The following is a 22,256-nucleotide window of genomic DNA, read 5'->3' as shown; positions in this document are numbered from 1 at the left end:
CAAGTATGTACCTGCCTTTAGTGCAAATACCCTTAACGACATTTTTATTAGTAGTAAAAATTGCGAAAATTATCGGAATACTGATTTAGGAATCCAGAGTAATTTATAATTGGCATCATTACAACACTAGTCTGATCCAGAAAAAACTTTTTCAAAGAACCGAACTAGTTTGTTAAAACAAAATTGTATAACGGTACCTGACCGGTCTTAGTTTTTTTGGACCGAAACTTAAACCTAATATCTATGTATGTTAATAGAGACGACAAACTTGTGTAAAGATAAATGAATATATTTTTTGAGGGTATAATTTTTTTCCTTTGTTTATTTATACATAATATATACAAATATAAGCTACGTTATTGGGTCAATTAGTTACCGAACATACTTTTTCAAAAATATATCTATGTATCTTTTTCTAATATGACTTGACACAGTGATTTAGAACCCATAATTAGTTTTTTTCAATCTGGTGTTGTAGAATTGACAATTTGAGTACTGATGGTAGAGCTGAAAGGCGGTCAGTGGTCATCCTTCTATAAAGTGGTCTGATAGCCGATTAAAAAGTTTTAAGGGTCTCCGTGCCTCCTGTGATATTTACCAATGACTGTTTTCTCATTACTTTCTTTCTTACAAAACAATAATTTTTTTTTTCAACAAGATAAAAAAAAAAAAACCTTCATTGGGCATCAGAAGCTGCTATATCCCCTTCAACTCCCTTCCCTACGGACGCCCTTGAATATGGCTTAAGTGACTGTCCTTCGAATATTTTATAACAGGCAGCTTATTGTTATTTATTAAGTCCTTACCTTTAATGCATCACGCAATCTTTCCTCCGAAAAGAAATATAAAAATGTCCTAAAATCAGTTGGTAGTTTGCCCATTCTTAAGAGCTGTATAATTATTCACAGCATAACAAGAGCTAATTCAAATTCAATCTATCAACGTACCCATAATAAGGATATAGGGTAAATCAGCAGAAAATTTAGAACCTTTTTTCTGTTTCTTTAAAGGTTGAGAGATTTTTTGAAGGTTTTTAGCCTCTAACTTTTGAGTAAGTAATCCACATCAAAATTAACAAATTATTTTGTTAAAGAGAATATGTTATGCCCATTTCAAAAATGCGTTTATATTTCATAAAACAACATCCAAATTTGGGAAATTGCAATTATAAGGTAGCAAAATCAAGTCAATATAATTTTAGAAAGCAAATACCCTTATGTAAATAAAAGATTAATTTATAGCGCTTTAAAAATTAACTCTTTGTCTTAAATATAAATGAAAAACATAGGTACTTTGACTTGAAAAAAAAAAATATTTCTTTGAAATATAATTTCCTTTGAATTAGATGATCCCACATATTTGAAATGAACTTTTATTTTTGTAGAGAATGAGTTTGTTTTCATGTGGATTAATCATTTTTTTTTATTACTCAAAAATTAGCCTAAAAAGTTTGTAAATTACTTAATAAATTTTATTGTTCGAAAAAACCCCTACCACTTGGACAAAATAAAATATTTAAAAACAACATCTTAGACTTTCCTAGTGATTTCGTTCCATTTTTTTTTTTTTTTGCTCTATTTTATTTCAATTTTTTGATTCATTTAAAGATTTTAGGCTATAAGAATAAAGTTGTACTTCAGTGCAAAAAAAAAAATGTATTAAGTAAATATTTCGATAAACTAATTAAAGGCTTATTATTTAAATTCTGGGATGAGTTGAGTGCATGTGTATCCTTTGCAAACTTGCATTATTCCCTTCAGCATTTTAAAACCACGTAAAGGGTACAAAATAGATAATAGTGACCCTACCTGGAACTTGTTCAATCATGGAGTAGCGTGGCCAATCTTTAAGGGATCTATAAATTCCGAGTCCAAAATCTCCTTTTGTCCATTGAATCTTTCCACGACGATTTTCCACACGACAAGGAAGTATAACTGTATCTCCAATTTTAGTCTGTATGTTTTGTGGCTCTTCCAGGAACCTTTGATCATCGCCCTTTCCAAGCACAATGGAAGTGTAGAGAAAGATAAATAAGGCCCTGGAAGAAGGCATTGTCCACTTGTTTTAGAGCGAGAGAGAAGAAGCAAAAAACGGAATTAGAAGAATAGATCTTAAATATGTAGACAGCAAGAAAGAGAGAGGAATCCTTCAAAAAGGCACTATTATCATTTTATCTGCAAATAAATTATAAAAATATGTTATAAAAAATAATATTAATTGTTAAATATGAATTCGAGGATTACTCAAACTCGAAAAAAATTGAAAAACTACTCATACAACCCTAAAATATTATTTAAAAACTCGAATAAACGCGAAATATTCGAGTATAGATTAATATCATAAAACATTTGCCCCTTCCATGAGGAAAGTCACTGGATCAGTGGATCTTAGCCTGTGGGCCTCGATCAACCAATACCATGGGTTCAATCATTGATTTTGAACCGAATGTAAATATTATATAGAACATGTTAAAAAACATGTTATCTAGGTGCTATGTTGCTAACACAAAAATATCCTATGTATTATGCCGTCAGCTGTCGATTCCCTCGTTTGACCTGAGACGTCATGTCTACTTCCTAGATAAACGAAGCAATGCCTTATATTATATATTAACTAATGCTCTCTTTCCTAAAGGACAGGAATACTATGTCTTGCTGATTCCTCATCATATACAAATGCAAATGTATAGCGAAAATTTGTAATAAAATACTACGAATCAAAATTGTAATACAGTATCGAGTATTTAGGATTTTAATACTATGAAATAAATATATATCTAATTCATTTCAAAAATTGTGGAGATAATTTGACAATGATAGTCTGGGAGTAGTTAAGAGATAAATACTAAAGGCTATGATAAACTTATTTATGTAACAACATTATGAATTTGGCCCTTTTTTCTGTTTCTTTTTGGAAGAAAGGTTGCGTTATACAATAAAGGTAAGGACGGGTTGCACAATAAAACTAAATACAAAAGTTCCCAAAGTGATTCAACACGTAGGAACGTGCTTGGTTTCTGTTATGTTTTGGTTGTGAAACCCCTGTCATTTATCTTATTCAATATTACGAATCTAGGCTATTTTTTGGCTAAATTTAGCCAAAATTTAACAGCATCCGACAAGATGTTTTTGTAAAAATACCATGTCGCAGGTGGTTAAGGCTGCGGTGAGGACCTCAAAGAGATTGAAGAAGTATTTTTGATTACTTCAAACATTAAGATGATCGGGGGATTCTTTTCCAATGAAAAATTTACGTAATATATAGTTCCTTCACGAATAAATAATCTATAATTCATAATCCCAATATATGTCAGTTTCTAATATACAAAAATATCCGTGTTGATTAAAAACTGATCTCCCTCCCCTTAGTAACAGCTGCTTATAGGATAGGCATCTGAGTAATTTTTGTCAATTTCCTTGATTATTTCCTTCTCCCCCCTCATCCCTTGTCACAGCTGATGGTAGCTGATCTAATTAAACATCAAGACAGCTAAGCTGCTCTCCTCCAAAACATTCCCCAAATTATTAAGGTCACCATGTTGATTTTCAGATTATTTTTTTTTTAAATTCCCAAAATACATACGATTTGGATCACTATTCATAACTACACTTTACATATCAACCAAATTAATTAAATTTATTCTTTGTCGAGATTAGATAAATGCAACTTTTAAAAATAATTTCCCATTATAAAAATTAATATTTTATAACATTACCTAAATTATTTTAATTAACTACTTATTTGTTGAGGAACATGGATTTTCTCAACTTGTGGAGAAAGTATATAATTCTGTCTGATACCTGTACCCGTAATCGACTTGACTCAGTTCTAATTAAAACTATATTTGACATCATATAAAAAGTGAATAAATACATAAACGAAAGGATTTATGTTGTAGGTTACACTATCCATATAAAATAATTAGAGTAAACCGGCTATTTCTGTGAACATAAAGATTGCAAGTTATCCAGTTGAATTGATAAAATTCAATTTATTTGAGTAGTTTGATTTAATATAATTAATATTGATAATGAGTTACAGCAAGGACAATGAAAAACTGACGGCATGTTTACAAAAATATTATTATACAATTTTTGACCGGCAATTTTGCAGATAACATTGTATCGGTATCCGAGAAAATTCTTATAAATTTGATATTTTCTCCGATATTTTGTATGATGCAATCACCCCTTTTAATTTTCCCCTCGACTGCAAATAACAATTCTACCTGATTATTCTAGTTCATGAATTCCATGCCTTAATATATGAATCTGTTGACAAACGAAACAAACCAATTAAGGCAAAACAAATGCTTTCAGGGATACGGGTAAATCTAATCATTCTTAAAATATCAGATCAAAAAACAATGATAGAATGATCCCGGAATGGACAATATTTTGATATCAAATCAGCCTATGTCTAGCAACAGTCATCTTTGAATAATTGTACCATTATTGGCTATTTGTGGAAAAATTACTAACTAGTATTCTGCATAAGGATTAAAACAATAACAGAGATAATCAAGCAAAATGTGTCGCAAATGTCCCCAGTCTACCCTACACTATTTCATTAAAAAGAAAAAGGAAAACCAACGGGTCACATCTGTGAAATAATTAGATGTGATTTATCTATTCAATCAACACACTACTTGAATCCCCCTGCCTACATATAGATCGTCATTGCGTTCTTTTCTCATTTTCATGTATATATTAGGTAGGCAAAATGTACATATTTCAACAATTAAGCAAGAACCCTTGCATCAAAGAAAGGACTAACTCCGACTAAGGATTATTTATATTTCCTCAATGCAAGTGTTTGCCCAAACTTAAGATATTCTTTAACACTGATCCTTAAAACTTTGAAAATTAGATAAATGGTTTTTTTTTTTTTAATTATTTCATATTCTTATAAAGGAGTATTTAACATCTCACCTGCTGAAGGAACTGTTCCTAAAAATAGATGGCCCTAAAGCGTTTCACTCATACCCAAACATTGAAAGACTAAAATTATTTATTTATATTATGTTTTAACGAGTCGCAGAGTACTCGTAACATAGCAGAGATATATGTAATAGGCTGAAATTTATTAATTATACATTTTATCCGATATTTTTATTTGGTTACTTCTTTGTCTATTCTCAATTATAGTCCAACAAGGACTTTCACTTAGAACTCTTGAGCGAAACCTCCTTGTTTATCTCCGTCTTTTATGAGCAACTCACAAGATGTACCCTTTTCAAGAATTAAATAAAATAGCCTTGAAAATAGAAAAACCTATTCAGATTCCCAATTAGAAAAAGCCCCTTCCGTTTTATAGAACTTATTTAATACACTTTTAGAAATGATAATATTTGCGTAGTCAATTACAATATATGTATGTGGTTTGTCAACAGAAAAACATGTTTGGGCGATTATATATTTGAAACATTATTTAAGTATTGATTATATTTGTATTCATCAACTCATTATTTTATATTTCTGTTGATAATGTAAAATGATCAATCCTAAAATCATGGTCGCTATTTAAAAAAAAAAAATATTATGAAAAGACTACATTTGAAAGGCCATATCGGGACGAAGGAGACCAATTTAAACGCTCAATACAAACCAAGTTTGTACTTTTTATGTGTTGAATTCAAACGGAACGGAACAGGCAAACTTAAATGAACTTGGAATGTGTATACAATCAGTCGGACTTTTGCAGAAATCAAAAGGGTTAAGCAAATTAATAAGGGGTGTGAACCCTTTCATTTGACTTTAGGTAGTACGATGTGCAAAGAAATCATCTTATAACCAACAAAATAACATCATAATCTATTGTAGGTTTTTCTATTTTTTCTTTTGTTTGAACAAATTAAAAAGTTGCAAAAAACTTTTTACACGAATAATCATTCGTTGGATCACGTAACCTCGTTGATTTATTTTAAAATCTAAATAAGTTAAGATAAATGAAGGTTTAGGGGTTAGAAAGTTGGAAAAACTTGATGAAATCCTACTATAAGTTGGTCCTTAAAGATACACTCACATGAGTATATCTTTAAGGATTAGAAAAATGACATTCTGATCTCATGCCTTGAAAAGAGAACTCTTTGGACACGGATCAAATTAGTGAACCTGATCGTAGCCGGAATTCATATGTATCACTTTATAATTGATCTACAGGACTAATATAATATAATTTATTTGCGTGACCTCACTCATAGGCGTAGATCACTTCATCTGATTTATGAGACTTAATTTAGGTATTTAATTTCTTTCATTGTGAGGATGAATTTGTATTACTTATGGTGCAATTTGCACAGCCTCCAAAGGACGTATCACAACATTCCATTGATAATAGTTATTTGTAAGAGTAATACAAATCGCTGCTTTAGAAAAAAAATGGCATATCTGTGAGTCCTGATTTGTCTTAACATTTAGTATATTTGGATCAGTATGTAAAAAGAACTTTTATGATGTAATAATGTTATATCTGACAAATCTTTAATTTACTAGTTACAACATAAATTTTAAAGAGTATTGTTATATTATTTTGCTTTCTTGAATAACTTGTTGATGTCCAGATTGGACGTTATTATTAGAGTTCTACAAAATATGAGCTGTTGAAATGTAAAAACATAAGAATCCAAAAATCAATGTGGTAACCCTGACAACTTGAAGAAGGTTTGTGAAGAGAGCGGTAAATCAGTCATGACGTTTGACCAGATCAGCTGCAATCAGCCGTGAGAGGAGGGAAGTAAGCACAAATCCCATTGCAAGGTATGAATTAATTCGATGTTGATCCTTGATTCTACTTTAAGTCCAACTCCAAAGCAAATTCTCATTGTAACTCTCTGTCTTTTATGAGCACACGCGCCAGTTATTACTTTATACTTAGATGTTATAGCTTCACGAGTTGAATAGTAATGATAAATGATGGAAATCGCACGTATTTTCGGGTTCAGTATGTGAACCCTGACAATTTGAAGAAGGTTTTAGAGGAAAGCAGCTAATCTACCATGACGTTTCATTAGATCAGCTACAATCAGCTTTGACGAAGGAGGAGAGGGAAAATGACATTGACAAAAATTACTCAGATGTCTATCCTCAATACAATACCCAAAATTATACCTAGGGCTCTTTGCAATATGCAAACAATTGAGTAATTACCCGATATAATAAAATGAGCGATAATTTTTTGCCGGCTGGAATAAATTCATGTCGCACACTTCAAAGTTACTGCATATCAAAAGTTTTTAATCCAGTGTTGGTATTTCTTGCTCGGAATCTGCAAGACTAAAGATGCTACAGATTTGCATTTGATCTGTTGGGTCATCCGCTTTCAGCCATGTTTTTTGTTGCTAGTTTGCACTTTTTTTTTGCATTTAAGTCCTGACTGGCATTTTTACCTGTATATCTGAGAATACTTCTTACTATTTTTTGAAGTGCAATCTGGTTTACATCCTTTTTATATAGTGTCTAAATTGTATTTATTGTTTTTGGTTGTGTTAGGTTTTTATTCAGGAGCAGTTTTGGTTTAAAAAATTTCATTTATTCTTTTTGTATGTTTTTTTATTTATTTGATTCTGGATTTTTTAAATAGTCCTCCAGCTGTCCAGTTCCAGTGTTCTTTAAAAATATAAGCTTATTGATCTTGGAACGGGTGTAATTACATTATTAAGGCATTAGCATTATATAAGTTGAAAATAGTGTCAAAAATGGCAATATTATCGCGTATCGTAAGAATTTGTGGAGCAATTAATCGCAAAGAAAAATTATTTATCGTGACAGCCCTATTTATACCTCTGCAACAAACCCTCAAGATTACAATCCGTCTTTATAAGCATAGACGAATGTTAAATCACATTTAGAATATAATTGAATGTAGTTGGAAAGGAAGTTCACTACTCAGGAGTTAAATAACAATAGCCTAAGATAAGAAAATTCATTCTTCAGATACCAATACTAAAAAACGAACAAGCTAAAAAATACACCGGATTTTCATCTCAACTAATGATTTGGTTTTTAAAAAAAACACTCTTTATATATCCAACTAGAAAAAAACGCGTTATCTTATACAACTCAGCGAAATGCAATATATACTCAACTTTGAGAAAATTTATTCCAGGTTGTTTTTGTGTTGAGGAACCAAGTATATGTGTATCTTTTAATACAAGTCTTCTGACCTATTTATGTATAACAATATATCAAAGTAGATACTCGGATATGTGTATGTTATAAAAGACGGAAGTTACTAATAATTAATTATATCCTTCTTAATTGTAATTAGATGTAACTTTTATAAATACATACAAACCAAGAGGAAGTGAACAAACTGCATTATTAACTACTCCCTCGCATTATGCATAGTATGGGGTTTGTATTCATTAGTGTTGGGTTTCGGTTTGAAAATCCTGCACCGGTCTGAGACTCATAGAGCAGCAAATAATTATAAAACTAATCACTGATCTAAGTGATCAGTAAATGGTGTATTAAGCCTTTGTTTGTGAACTGAATTTTCTTAACTCTAAATTTTATCCAATTTCTTCAAGTTTGTTTAAATAGAATTTATCACTAGAACTTTTTAATATACTTCTGAAACATCCTCCATAATAAATGAAAATTTATTGTTATGAAATTATGTACTTTTTTGGAATTATTCGTCAAATCTAGGAATTTTTAATAAAGTTTAGGTGAATCAGATTATGTGTTCGTAAATGGCATCACTAGCTCCTTTTTTTTTATGTGTGTGTGTGAATGGAAGGGGGGGGGTTGAGCCCCACAAAAATTTATTATAAGATAATGGAATCCAAAATGTTTAGCATCTCTTTCTTAACCAAAATATCGGTCCAAATCAGTCTACAAAAACATTATAAAAGACCAAACTGTTGGAAAATGGGTCTAAAAACATCATTAGAGACCAAAATTGATCTAAAATTGTAAAAATACTAATTAAATATTAACCATATGGAAATCCGTCTTGATCCGTTCTTAGTTTATAATATCGGTCCCAAAAATTGTGACGTCTTATCACAAATGTGAAGGACCCATAGAACAGACCTAGCTGAACAACATCATCATAGATATCCACCAGTGACGTCATCACCAATCAATCTTCACGGGTTTTTTTTTTTTTTGTACTTTTTTAAAACGCAATTTGAGGGAAAAAATTGATTTTTTTATTGTAAACAACATTCAGACCTTCATATAAGAAAAAGGAAGTTTTAACTTTTGAATTTAATTTTGCTCCACGGTCAGAATCTAGATTAATAAAAAAATCCCTCATAAGACCAAAGAAAAATTTGTTATGGAACTGAGTCTCAAGAATAGTACTAATTAGTATTGGGTTCCGTTCTGAAAATTATGGACCGCCCTGAGACCGGAACGAATTAATTTGATCATTTAAATTAGTTTTTTCTCTACTGGTCTTAAACAAAAATCCATCTCATATAATTTTCACTCTAGAATAATTATATATATGAACCGCTGATGACGTCAGTTGTGTTTCAAAAATGTCATATGAGGTTAAAAGCGTTGCATAATATTTATACAGCTCATAAATCAGGAATGGGATGGAAATCCGTTCATAAATAGAGATTGTCTTGAAAAACATACTTTAGACCGAACCTTTAAAAAAAGAAATCGGACCGGATCTCAACACTAGTAAATACTTATGTTTGATATATTTGTACTCTAATTATTAAACAAACTATTGTGTTATTAAAAATGATTAAAAAAATTAATCAGAGAAAGGCTTCAGATTAGTCAAATTAAATGTACAACATATAAAAAGGGAGAAAATTATGATAATTTTTTAATGCTAATGTACAAAAAAAAAAAAAAAATGTCTTTTCTAAAAATGACTTCCGTTTAAATGGAGGAAATAAAAGATTCTATGTACATTTGTATAATCATATGATAAAATTACGCATATGAAATGTGTAGAGAATTTGGAAGAAAGATACAATTGATGTATAAGTAGGGTAGACAGAGAGCGTTTGCCACGTGCTCTATTTTACACACATACAAAAAAAACTATAACCACAAAATGTATAGCTTATAATATCGGCCAAAAAAAGTATTGATCCGTTCTTACTTTATAATATCGGTCCCAAAAATTGTGACGTCTTATCACAAATGTGAAGGACCCATAGAACAAACCTAGCTAAACACAACATCATCATAGATATCCGCCAGTGACATCAATCTTCTTCAACGTTATTTAGTTAGTTTTTTAAATATTTATTACTGCTTGCCATACATACTACCACAGCAGATTCTAAAACCTAGTATAATTCAAAATTTTGTTCAACAATATTATTTATTTTTTTACATTCCATAAATTTTAAAACACGAAAGTTTCCTCATTCATTGCTTGATGTTTCTTGAAAGATAGGGCGGGGCATCTATTGATGAGAGTGTCTGAACTTTGCAGTTCTTCCATACAGACACTACACGTTGAGCTTATGTCTTTCCACTTGATTAGGTGGTCTAGAATAGGGCCATGTCCAGTATAGGTTTGTACAATGAGTCTCCATTTTTTTCTTTCGAGCTTGATACACTTCGACTTCGGCTTATTAAGCATAGTATGGTTATGTTTCATACTTTGATCTTTTTTATATCGGTAACACCAATATTGATAGAAGAAGTAATGAATTACCTTATTTATATAACTTGGAGGCATCCTAATAGTAAACTGGTTTTGGCTCTCAATACCCCTCTTCGCAAGATGGTCTGGAAATTCATTTCCTATAATGTCAAAATGTCCTTTGCACCATTCTAGATGTATATTTTTCTCACTCATTCCTTTGATGATGGTGTCTTTACATTTTAATACTTCTTAACCAGTAGTAAGTGGAATAAAGATTGCAGTAATTGCAGATTGGGAGTCCGATCTGATTATTACATTGTTCAGTGTTTTTTCGTATTTGAGAAGAGCTTCTAAATCTTGTGTTATAGCAAAAATCTCTGCTTGAAGCACAGAAGCCTCTTTATTGAATGAAGCCATTGAATCAAAAATTGATGCATCGCCTTTAGTGATGGGCCATCAATCCCCAGTGTTTTCGTCTTCATCTTTAGACCCGTCCGTATGGATGATTGCATCAGGTTTCTTATTCTTCACTGATGTTTATAAGAATAATAAATATTTTAATTAGGCATAAACAAAGAAGAATGTCCGACTATTCTCGTACATGGAGGATACTTACATTTATACTGAACTAATTCAATGGATCAATTAACGTATTTTTTTATAGGGTTTTTTTTTACTATCTATTGTAATTAGAAAAGGAAAAACGGTTAATGCGTATGATATTATTTATTTATTGTTCATTATTTAATATGTTGTCTGTTAACATCTCCTTATAAAAAGGATTGTCGCCTATTTTAGGTGTAAATTGATTTAAAAATTCATAAATATTTTTATAATTATAAAATTTTTCTAATGCTATTTTAGAAGTAATTTATTTATATGAGTAATTCATTTTCATTAAACAGGCAGCTGATTAACATAGGTTTTAATTTAGCAATATCATAAGACTTGCTCCAACCTTCTCCTCATCCTCTTAGACAAATCCAAGTTTAATTACTCACAATAATATTGTCTTGCAATAAAATTACTCACAATCATATTGCTTACAATTAAATTGCTTCACGATTATATTACCCAGAATAATTTTATTTCACAATAATAATGTACACGACGATTTTACGAGGCAACGATATAACCCTAACAATTTCGTCTGCAACCTTTTTACCACAATTATTTCGCAGTGAACGAGTCAAAACAGCTCCAGATTAGCATTAGCAAAAAAATTGCAACTGTACCCAGTCTCCCTTAATTTAAATGTAGACGGTTCTATCATCTCTCTCAATAATCATCATAATATACACATACATATTATTTAGTAAGGCAACGAGGGAAAGTGTGATAAATCAATCATTCACAAATTCATCGTCCTCCTCTTTAAATTTTATATATATATATATAAATAATTTTTTGAATAGCAGCATTAAGGACAAGGCACATATTTTTTTTTTTTTTTTTTTTTGCTTACAAGACGAAGTTAAGAACTTGATAATAACGAAGCATATTGACAGCATACCTACTTATATTATTTCCAGAATAATTGAAGAGATGTTATCGAAATTATTACCATAATATATTTATATACGATAAACGTACAAAGTAACAAATCAATTGAAGCTCAATTTATAATCAATTTAAAAGAATAGACTTTTATAAAGTATTAATATTAAAAATGGGTCTTTTTCGATCCTCAACTTTTATATAGGCAGAGACAGTAGGAAGCCTCGCCTCCAGCATTGAATACTTGATAGAGTACCAAAAGTGAGAAGGGGTGACAGATGGTTTATTATTAAATAAGTACTAAAAAAGTGTTTTATATATATATATAATGAAATTCTGCTTTTAAAAATTGTCATCTAGCCCCTTCAGAAAATATTTTTTGGAGGGGCGCCTTATCTAATCAAAATAAGATTTTAAATATATATTTTCTAAACAAAATCCACGAAAAAAGAGCTTTTCTTTAAAACACTCTTTTGTAAGTCTGTAGTATAGAGCAAGATTTTTAAAACAATGTACCCCGGAGCGCCATCTAATGTGCTAAATAAGGAGAATAGCTCTGATGATTTTTTGAGGAGTTACTTTCTACACTATTGAAGCAAGGTTGTCTATTTGTCGATGCCTTATAACTCATTAATGACTACCTCCAGTAATTAATAAATGCGTAATTTTAACAGATCAAAATGAAATTGCTTTTTTTTTCCTTTTTAAATTGAGAAATGAATTGTTCTATTAATGCTTAAATTAAACAAACGAAATAAGTCAAATTTAATTAACTTATAAGATTTGTTAGGAATCGAAAAACCTTATAATAAGTCCAACAAAGTTTAGGCATCTGGGTGACATTGTTGCACTAAAATAATTTCTTAGCCTCCTTGTACAAAAGATGAATTCATCCAATCAAATGCTTCATGTAGTTGAACTATCTTTAAATGTAACATATAACAATACTCGATACAACTAACAAACATACTGATAAACAAGACGACAATAGTTAGATGCTATCTTCAAAAATGGTTTAGATTTTGTATAATAAGTAGATACTTACGACAAAAAGGGAAGCAAAGAAATAAAAAAAGATATTGAACTATTTTTTTTTTTTTTTAAACTAACAAAACAAAAAAGAAATATAATTGTATATATATATATTTATTTACAACGACACAGAACAAAACAAAAATTTAACCCATTTAGAGACAGAAAAGTTATTTCTTTATATATTATGTACATACAAATAGTGTTGGATTCGAATATCAATCGAACTCGAAAAAAACTCGACTTTACTATTAAACCCACAATTTTCTGACGAATTACATTCTTTAACTCAACTTTGCTTGAGCTTGAATAACACTAGTTAACAAATGTTTGCTCATGGATTGCAGTGTACTTGGCTTATTAATGGAATGTAAATTTTGGTAAGGAAGAAAGAGTACAAGACATATGGCACTACTGAATTAAGAGCCATGTTATTGCCACCTGTCTGTTATATTATTTTTCTGCAATTAAGTGGAGAACCTTCTGCCTTTAAAATGATGCAGTTTAACTAAGAAATCCGTTATTATGCAAAATAACTAGTTAATGTGCATAATAACTAAACTAGACTAACAAACAAGTTGTAATCTACCGCCAATTCATGTAATATCATCAGAAACTGTATTCACAATAGCCACAGTTCATATCCTGGCCCACGGGTTGTCTTGCATGCTAACACGACTAACAAACGGGGAATTTATTCAACTGTCAAAGTAAGGGTTCATTTTTCATTATTTGTTAGTGCCTTAAAAAACCTTTTTTCAAATTCAGAAAACGATACATAAATAATTAAAATATTTTTAGAATCTGAAAACAAATTAGAAATTATTCGTAATGTTTTTTTCTTTTACTTATATCGTATAAAACGATCAACCATGTAGATGTTATCAAAAAATATTTTCCAAAAAACACTCCTTGTAGGCTAGAAAAGCAAAAAAAAAAAAAAAAAGATGAAAGTTTGTTAAACTAATGTTATGAGACAAATCGAAACATTCGAGTAGTAACAAATGTCAAGTATCTCTCAAAAGAACAGTAAAACTACAGATGTAGCTGTATATTGATGTAATGTCATGAAATGATGGGCTGTAACCAAACTACTGTCAACCAAAAAAAAATAAGAGGTCACAACTAGAGGCACTCCAAAAGCGTCCATAAGGTCCAAATCAAAGCAAAAATAATTGTTTGAGGGAGCTAAAGGCGTCTTGAAGGCAGAAGAGGCAAGGGGACCGTCAATGGCCTTGCTCGTGAATTTGACAGCAGCCACAACACCATGCACCCCTTGGTGATGCAAGACTTAATGCCTAAAAGAGAACTCCTCGTCAGGGTTTGAAGCCTTTAAATCAAGTAAAGCGTGTGACTCGGTACAAAATCCTCATCAACAAGCTTGAAAAATAAGACTCTTGGCCTCTCCGCATCCTGACTGTTCACCCCTGGCCTATGGTATTTTTGGATACCTACAGGGCAACTTTCGGGTGTCCGATACACAACTAAGGACCAACTGAAGGCCACCTTCATCACTGCTTGAGCCTAACTATAGCCGATCTTGGTAAAGGAATGCAGTTCAAAGTTCCGCGCGAGGCTGGAATGCGGCTACATTTAAATTAAATAATGTAATTAAGGTGTCCCTTGATTGTATTTATGAACTAAATTTTCCAAATTTGATGTTACTTTTTGAAATATAACATTTTTAGTAATTCTCAAAAAGTGTTGCATTTTGAACGGAGAAGCCTGTATTACCCAGGGGCCCTATCATTACTCAAGTTACCCCTGGAAAAATAATATTAGGCCAGGTACCTCATTTTTTTCTCTTTTATATTTCCTTTTCAATAACATGACTCGCTTCGGTTCGACGCAAGTGGACACAACACTAATACCTATATCTACAACTAAATAATATATAGACTTTATGATATATTCAATGTACCTACTTTGGAATATAACAAAAGAGAGAAAGAGTACAAGAAGGAACAATTTGCATTCCTTTATGCTATAATAATATATATCATAGCATAAATAAATATACTTTGTAGTTATTCGTTGATCTTAATCCTCATTGACAAATGACTCTCAAAAAGTAAGTTTATTTCTTCAACTTAATTTGTATGTAGACAAAATATTATTAGACAATCTACATATTTTTTTTCCTTCTTCCTTCCTTGGCCTGAATGGTAAAGTAATTGAGATGCTACTTTTAAAATACTTAACTACTTAAAAAGAAGTAGAATTAGTAATAGGTAGATATTATTCATTGACATAACAAAGAATCAAATAGAAACATCCGTCACATCTCCTAATTACTCCTGTACTTGGAGATGACTTTGAAGTTGATTTTTAACCAGCTACGTACAAAGCTTGTTTAAGGCTACCTAGAGATACTTAATGTTTAAGTACATAACGTGTGGTACAACAACATAAAAACAATCTTGAACAAAAATTAAGAAAATGAATTTTATCCAATTTATTTTTTTACTGGCGGTAGTATCCGTCATTGTCCGGAGTAATTAGGCGTCGTCAAACATCGAAATTTGACTTTATAACCTAGAAGATAACTTTCCAACAAATACTTGGTGTTTACTAGTGTTGGGGTTCGGTTTGGAAATCCTAGAGCGGTCTGAGACCGTTATACTTTTTGTTGGACCGGTCTTCGGTCCAACAAAAAGCTCGGTCTGAGCTGTGTCATATAATAATTTGATCTAGAAAAAAATCGGTTTAGACCGATTTTACAGATAAATTGTTTATAACATGACATCATATGTTTTTTCAATTACAATGACGTTATACGAAGTTTAAACAGATATAACTCAGCTTAATTTTGATCCCTGCCGGGAATCGGTCCATAGAGTGACCGACTCAAAATCGGTCTACAATGTGAGACCGAAAAAATCGGTCCACGGCCTGAGACCGCGGTCTGGACCGAAAAATAGGTCCAAATCGATCTAGATAAAGTCCCTTAAGACCGAACCGAAAAAAAAATTCATTGATAGACCGAGTCTCACTAGTGTTTGCCAAAAATTTTCATGAGCAACCTCACACGTAGCTACTCACTCAAAACATTATCACCTCAAGAATTAAAAATATATAATAATAACAAATTGAGGAGGAAAAACACATCTAATGTCACGTTCACTTTTTTAAATTTTATACAAAGTACTACCTTCGATATTTCTTTCATACTATACAGTGCTTCCTGTGCTGCCTATTTTTCAATATTTTTTTTACAACAATTGGCAAGGTTAGACGATCATGTAAATGGGCCTACTAGAATTTTCAATCTGATGTAGTGTACCGACCGCTGAGCAAGACAGGCATATTATAACAAAACACTCAAACACTCATAGTGTATGACGTCACTCTTGCTAGAATTTTCAATTTAATGTATCGTACCGACTGCTGGTCTAGAAAAACAGATTTTGACAAAACACGCAAACACTCATCTACTATGACGTCAATATTAAAAGCGTGGTGGAAGTCAAACATCAGGCGTACATCCATTATGGTATAACCTTGTATTTTTATACATCTTAGATAATTAGACATTTTTTTGGAAAAGAAAAAAAATGTATCAACTCGCTGATTACTCAAATTGTATCTTATGGTCACAAAGTGAGATACCCTAATTCCGTTAATGAAACATCCTTCAAGATTGAAGGATGCAAGAGTTAATACTGTTATAATAACCTAGGAGTGGAACTTTGTTAAATTAATAAATAATAAATTAAAAAAGTGCTATAGATTCTAATTACATCTTTTTCTTGATAAAATTGATTTAAATTTTACTATCTAAACTTTGCTTACGCACACTATAGACAAAAATCTATATTTCATGCGGTATTTTCATGCATCTAAGCACATGTACCAATCATTGGTACACGATTGAATTTAGTGCTTATTACATAAATATATATTCATGTATGTGCCTATACATAATAGTGACCACTCGATTAAAAGTAAGTCCAATATGCTTAATGACAATATCTAGGATTGTACCTATCTACCAAAATATTAAGTATTTGTATTATGCAACAAACAATATTATTGAGTAAAATGTGCTTTATCATCGGATTAACTCCCCTGTGCATTACTTATATATTTTTTTTTGTATTTACACATAAATATATATTAGGGTGGGCAACATTATGTAGTGAACATTAAATTATAAACTTTTACTTTTAAAAATTCAATAATAATAAGTTATGAACATAGGTTAAAAAATATGAAATTTCTGTATCTGGCAAAGATATTGGCAGGAATTACTCGGATGTGGATCCTATATTCTACTCCGTGTCTTGCAATGACTTACACTTATAACAAACGAGCTAAATCTCATTTTTACTCTCGTTCTTTATTACAATATCTAATTATTGCATATTACTTACATTTTATTTTCTCAAGAATTAAATAATCAAGATAGCAGCTTTGAAAAATGTAATATCCTACGCAGATTTCCAACCAGATAAAGCCACTCCCATTTTCTAGGACATTTTTTATTAGACATAAATTTTAGATATTATGAAGATTTGAAAAAAGTTTTAAAAAGCTGATTCAAATCTGATTAATGATACTGGGTGTTGTGAAAACAATGATGAAATTATTTGATTAAATAAAAGAATGATTGAAAAAAGAATGCGTGGTATACACGGTACATGAGTCACTTCATTACATGTTTTGGGTTTTGGTGTTGAAGTTATAAATAGTGTGTGACCGTTATTTGTTTTTGTAAATTTCGTCTCGAGCCGAGTCTTGACACTATACATTCCCTTAATGAACCTATCTCCAAACCTTTTCTTCAGCGATAAGCAGATAAAAGCCCTAAAATCAGTTAGTTACATCAAGTTAATTCATTCTTCCAATTATGGAACTTATGGGAAAGCAACGGAAAAATCGACAGTTAACAATAAATTGAGGAGTACATTTTTATTTAATTAAAGTAATGCCGAGATACACCTATGTCATATATTACTTATCTATCAAATATCATAAAAAAATGACCTTTTACAGGAAAATTATACATCCATGTGGTATTTGGATGATAATTAATGAAATTCAGGAATTTTAAGAAAAATTATTAAGTTTCTAGTGTTGAAACTCGGTCTGAGAACAAATTTTTTTTAAGGTTCTGTCTTAAATTATTATTTGTAGACCAATATTTTGGTTGGTACAGAAAATAAGACCGTGAACATAACTATTCCCCCCCAAAAAAAAAAAAAAACCTTCTATTTTTATCATATTCATTCATAAAAATAAAAAAGACATGGGACCAAGGATGCCGCCCAGAATTTTATTATACCGCTAGATTCCTCCATAAAAATCCCCAAAAATAATACTACTTAACAGAATATCATTTATATTTCATATTATGCTTCACCTTCAATAATATCAGCTGATATAGAACAAATATTACAACGAGACCGAAGTTGGGTCCAAATGAGTTATAATTATCTCAGATAGATCAACAATTTTTTTAACTTCGAAGGCATAGAAGGGGACCTCTAAATGTTAAAATCATTATTATTATTTTTTTTTATTAATACACAGATGTACAGAACACGGGTTAAGACCAACAAAATATGTAAGATTTAAAGTTCCCTAAATATAGATTGGCACCCTAATATATCTATATATTCAAGTGGACATATGCTTCATGAATATGCTAAAAAAAATATATATTGAAGTGAGACACTATTCAAATATTTATTTTCCACTCAATTTTGTTAGTAGAAATATGAAAAATGCACAACGACATAGGATTCAATATGTAGACTAAAAATATACAACCAAATCCATAAGAAAAGTTGTGAAATCAAATGTCAAATTCATATCGATTAATACACACGAATTAAAATTGTTCTATGTCAACCAAACACTTGAAATTGTAACGACAATAGAACAACACACTTAGCATTGACATAAATAAAACGAGGTCTTGAAGAATAACTATTTTTAAGAAGATATATTTGGGTTGTAATATGAAACTTAATTAGTTATGGATAGTTTTGTTTAGTATACCTTACTGTATAGTGGTACTGGGGTACTGCCGCATTTAAAAAGGTAATCTACTAAACAAGCTCCACTATGGATTTTTGAACATAATCACGTTTTGTTGCTGCTTTATGATAATTGTGGCCAGTCAACATAAAAGTAAGCAAGATGGATTTTTCTGTCGATTACATTTTTATTTTTCGACAAATTATGGTCAATTTCTATCAATAAATGATTCTTATTAGAATTTGAATATGCTGCAAATTGCACATTCAGGGGTAGCTGTAGCCCCCCCAGCCCCAACCCCCTATTAAGGATTTTTTTCTCCAAAAAACTGAATAATTTGAATTTTTTTTTTAAATATAAATTATTGTCAATAACTGTGGATTTTTGAAATTTTACTTCCAACAAATTTAATTTTAGAAATTTTTGGTGAAAAACTTAAGATTTTTTTTTTAATTTATTTTTTTTTCCAAAAAATTATTTCTATTTCATAACCATGGATTTTTGAAAAAAAAATTCTAACAAATTTAATTTTTGAAATTGTGGTGAAAAGCTGAAGATTTTTGATGAGAAAAAAAAATTATTTCTATTTTATAACCATAGATTTTTTAAATTGTTTGTGAATAGCTATGAATTATTGATTTGATTTTTTTGTATAAAATTCTAAAACTCACCCCCCAAAAAAAAAAAAAAAAAAAAAAAAAAAAAAAATACAATTCTGGAATAAAGTCTCTCGGATAGTATCCCATTAATTATGGATATATATGTAAATTAAATAAGGAATATTAGAATATTGGTCTTTTTTAACTTATTCTATTCAATCTGAGGATATAATTTAAGGTTCGAATAATCGAATTTCAAAACAATTAGAGAACACCTTCTTCTAATAAAAAAAGTCATTACAAAAAATAATAAGTCCCCTAAAAATTATGAAATTTTTCAAGTATTGTTGAACAAAACTTTAAAATTTACGATAATCGAATTTTATAATTATGACCAGGAACTTTTGTAACCTCTCAGTGCAATTTTGGGTTCCTCTAAAGTATTTATCAGGATATTTTATTGATTAAAAATTTGTCAAAGAAAGAAAATATAATTCAGACTCAATTTTTTGGAGAAAATCATTCGAGCTTGCTTCAGCGTTGACAAGCAACATGTTGTATTAGAATACGCAAGCTACCTTCTATCATTTATTTCAGGCAAGACGTCTTTATATTGAAATCTTTAATTTAGTATAATTTGCGCTGTTCACAGGATTAATCAGAATTGATACAAAATTGACGATAATTATTCGTCGAAGAATACAAATGTAATCAACTAAATTTCGCGAAAAAAAATCATTCTAACTTGCTTTATTGTTGACAAGCAATATATTTTGCATTTGAATGCAAAATAAGTTCTCTTTTAGGTATATTTGAGCAAATACTTGTTTGTTTTGCGAACCTTTAGTGCAATTTGTGAAGGATTAATCGGAATATTTCATCAACAGAAATTAATAGTTGATGAATACTAAAGTCATTCACATTCAATTTTGAGGAAAGCCATTATATATTGATTGCTTTTGTGTTGAACGGCGAATACAATATGGACATTTGGCATACAAAATTTGTTTTAAAAATTGATAATAAAAAAAAAATCGATAGTAAAGGATATTTAAATCCATGATACAAATTCCGCAGATTATTGTTCCATTATGGCATTTACAATTAATAAAAAAACAATTATGAAGTTTATAAGACCTCAGTGATATATGCAACAGTTAGTACTGCATTAATTACGACTTTTTAGGGGAGCTAAATACATCCAATGTTGAATTGTGACTGATTTTCTGAATTTACAAGAGTATTTGAAATATATACTTTATGGTTAAATTATCTGCTGTTTCAATTACATGGATAAATACATAGATTTTCTACTATTAATTATAGATAATCCCTATAATACCAACTTGTCCCAATCGATGGGGCAAATGGGTTCAAAAAATGTCCAATATTAGCTTTGATATAATGGCTAAAGTACTATTCACTATGAACAAAAATTAGTGACAAAAGTTGGAAATTGTTTTGAACAAAAGCAACTCAGATCTTAACATCCCTGAACTACATTCTGAGTAATATGTTTAAAGCAGTGAAGCAAATATCTCTCTTAAGTCATGGAGGATCAAGCCCATTATTTTATGCCATTCATAGTAAGATAATTAATAATATGATACTGATATTGAATCAAATTGAGCTGCTTTAAGTGCGTAGAACATATCAAGAAATGAAATCAGATCTTACCTCAATCCACCTGTTTGACAGTCAATCCTTTTGTTTTATATAGCATATATTATAAGCCCCACAGTTGAACGCACTAACTCGAAGTACACAACAAACTAACCTTTCACGTCCACGTTCATCGCGGGAATATGAAGGAAATCCACGGGAATTTTACCCACACTCTAGATGTTTTTTAAGAAGCGCTATAGAGGGGGAAAGTAGGAAGGGGGAAAAAGCGCACTCCTTTTTTTTTTCTTTTACAAATTTTCAAAATAAAATGCGCGGGATTGTCTCTCTTAATTTTAGTTCTTCATGTTTATGCATTGTTATGACATATAAACTATTGTACCCAATAGGGAATAAGTCATTATTTCCCAACTTGAGGTAATTAATGTACGCCATTGGTGCAAATAGATTTATATCGCATAAAAGAATGTACATCCTTAAAGTACTTCTGTTTAATCCTCAAGAATGAAGGAATCTACTAAAGACGTTTTTGAATGAATGAAATTTGCTAGGTTCATGTGTTTCTACTTATTAACTATGTTATATGTGATGCGTCAATATAAAAAGAATATTGAACAATAAAATCAAGAGAAGAAGAAACTTCCTATTTACTTTTTCACTTCATATATGCATTAAAGACAATATTTCATTGACATATTGCGGTGAAGTATGGACTTTGTATTCAAATTTCTGGGATAAATTGAGATACACAATAATGTTAACTATATTTTAGAACCATAATTTATTTATGAGAAGGGCCATTTAGCCCTGATTTGACCCCTTTTGTATAAAATCTTTCAAATTCTAATTATTTCATTGTAATGTTTAATTTTGCTACTTTAAGTGTAATGATAAATCAGAATAGCTTGTTAAATATAAATTTAGAAGTATTTGTCGAAGAATACAAATATAATC

At 30.4% G+C, this 22,256-nt stretch overlaps 1 protein-coding gene across 2 annotated transcripts in view; it reads right to left on the bottom strand.

Annotated features, from left to right (window-relative positions):
- LOC121120344 (irregular chiasm C-roughest protein) overlaps positions 1-21,519 on the bottom strand; it is a 186,170-nt gene extending 164,651 nt beyond the window's left edge. Inside the window, exons 1-2 of one of the 2 annotated variants that reach the window (XM_040715194.2) lie at positions 21,357-21,519; positions 1,809-2,174 (exon numbers count right to left, since the gene is read on the bottom strand). In XM_040715194.2, the coding sequence (XP_040571128.2) occupies positions 1,809-2,052 (244 nt within the window). In that variant the 5' untranslated portion in view covers positions 2,053-2,174; positions 21,357-21,519. The remainder of the gene's footprint in view (positions 1-1,808; positions 2,175-21,356) is intronic. The other variant, XM_040715195.2, reaches the window with a different exon arrangement.
- Positions 21,520-22,256: the final 737 nt, after the last annotated feature.

Source organism: Lepeophtheirus salmonis, chromosome 6 (genome assembly GCF_016086655.4).
Source record: "Lepeophtheirus salmonis chromosome 6, UVic_Lsal_1.4, whole genome shotgun sequence".
NCBI lineage: Eukaryota > Metazoa > Arthropoda > Copepoda > Siphonostomatoida > Caligidae > Lepeophtheirus > Lepeophtheirus salmonis.
Note: the sequence above shows the minus strand (reverse complement) of the source record. Positions and strands in the feature narration are given on the sequence as shown.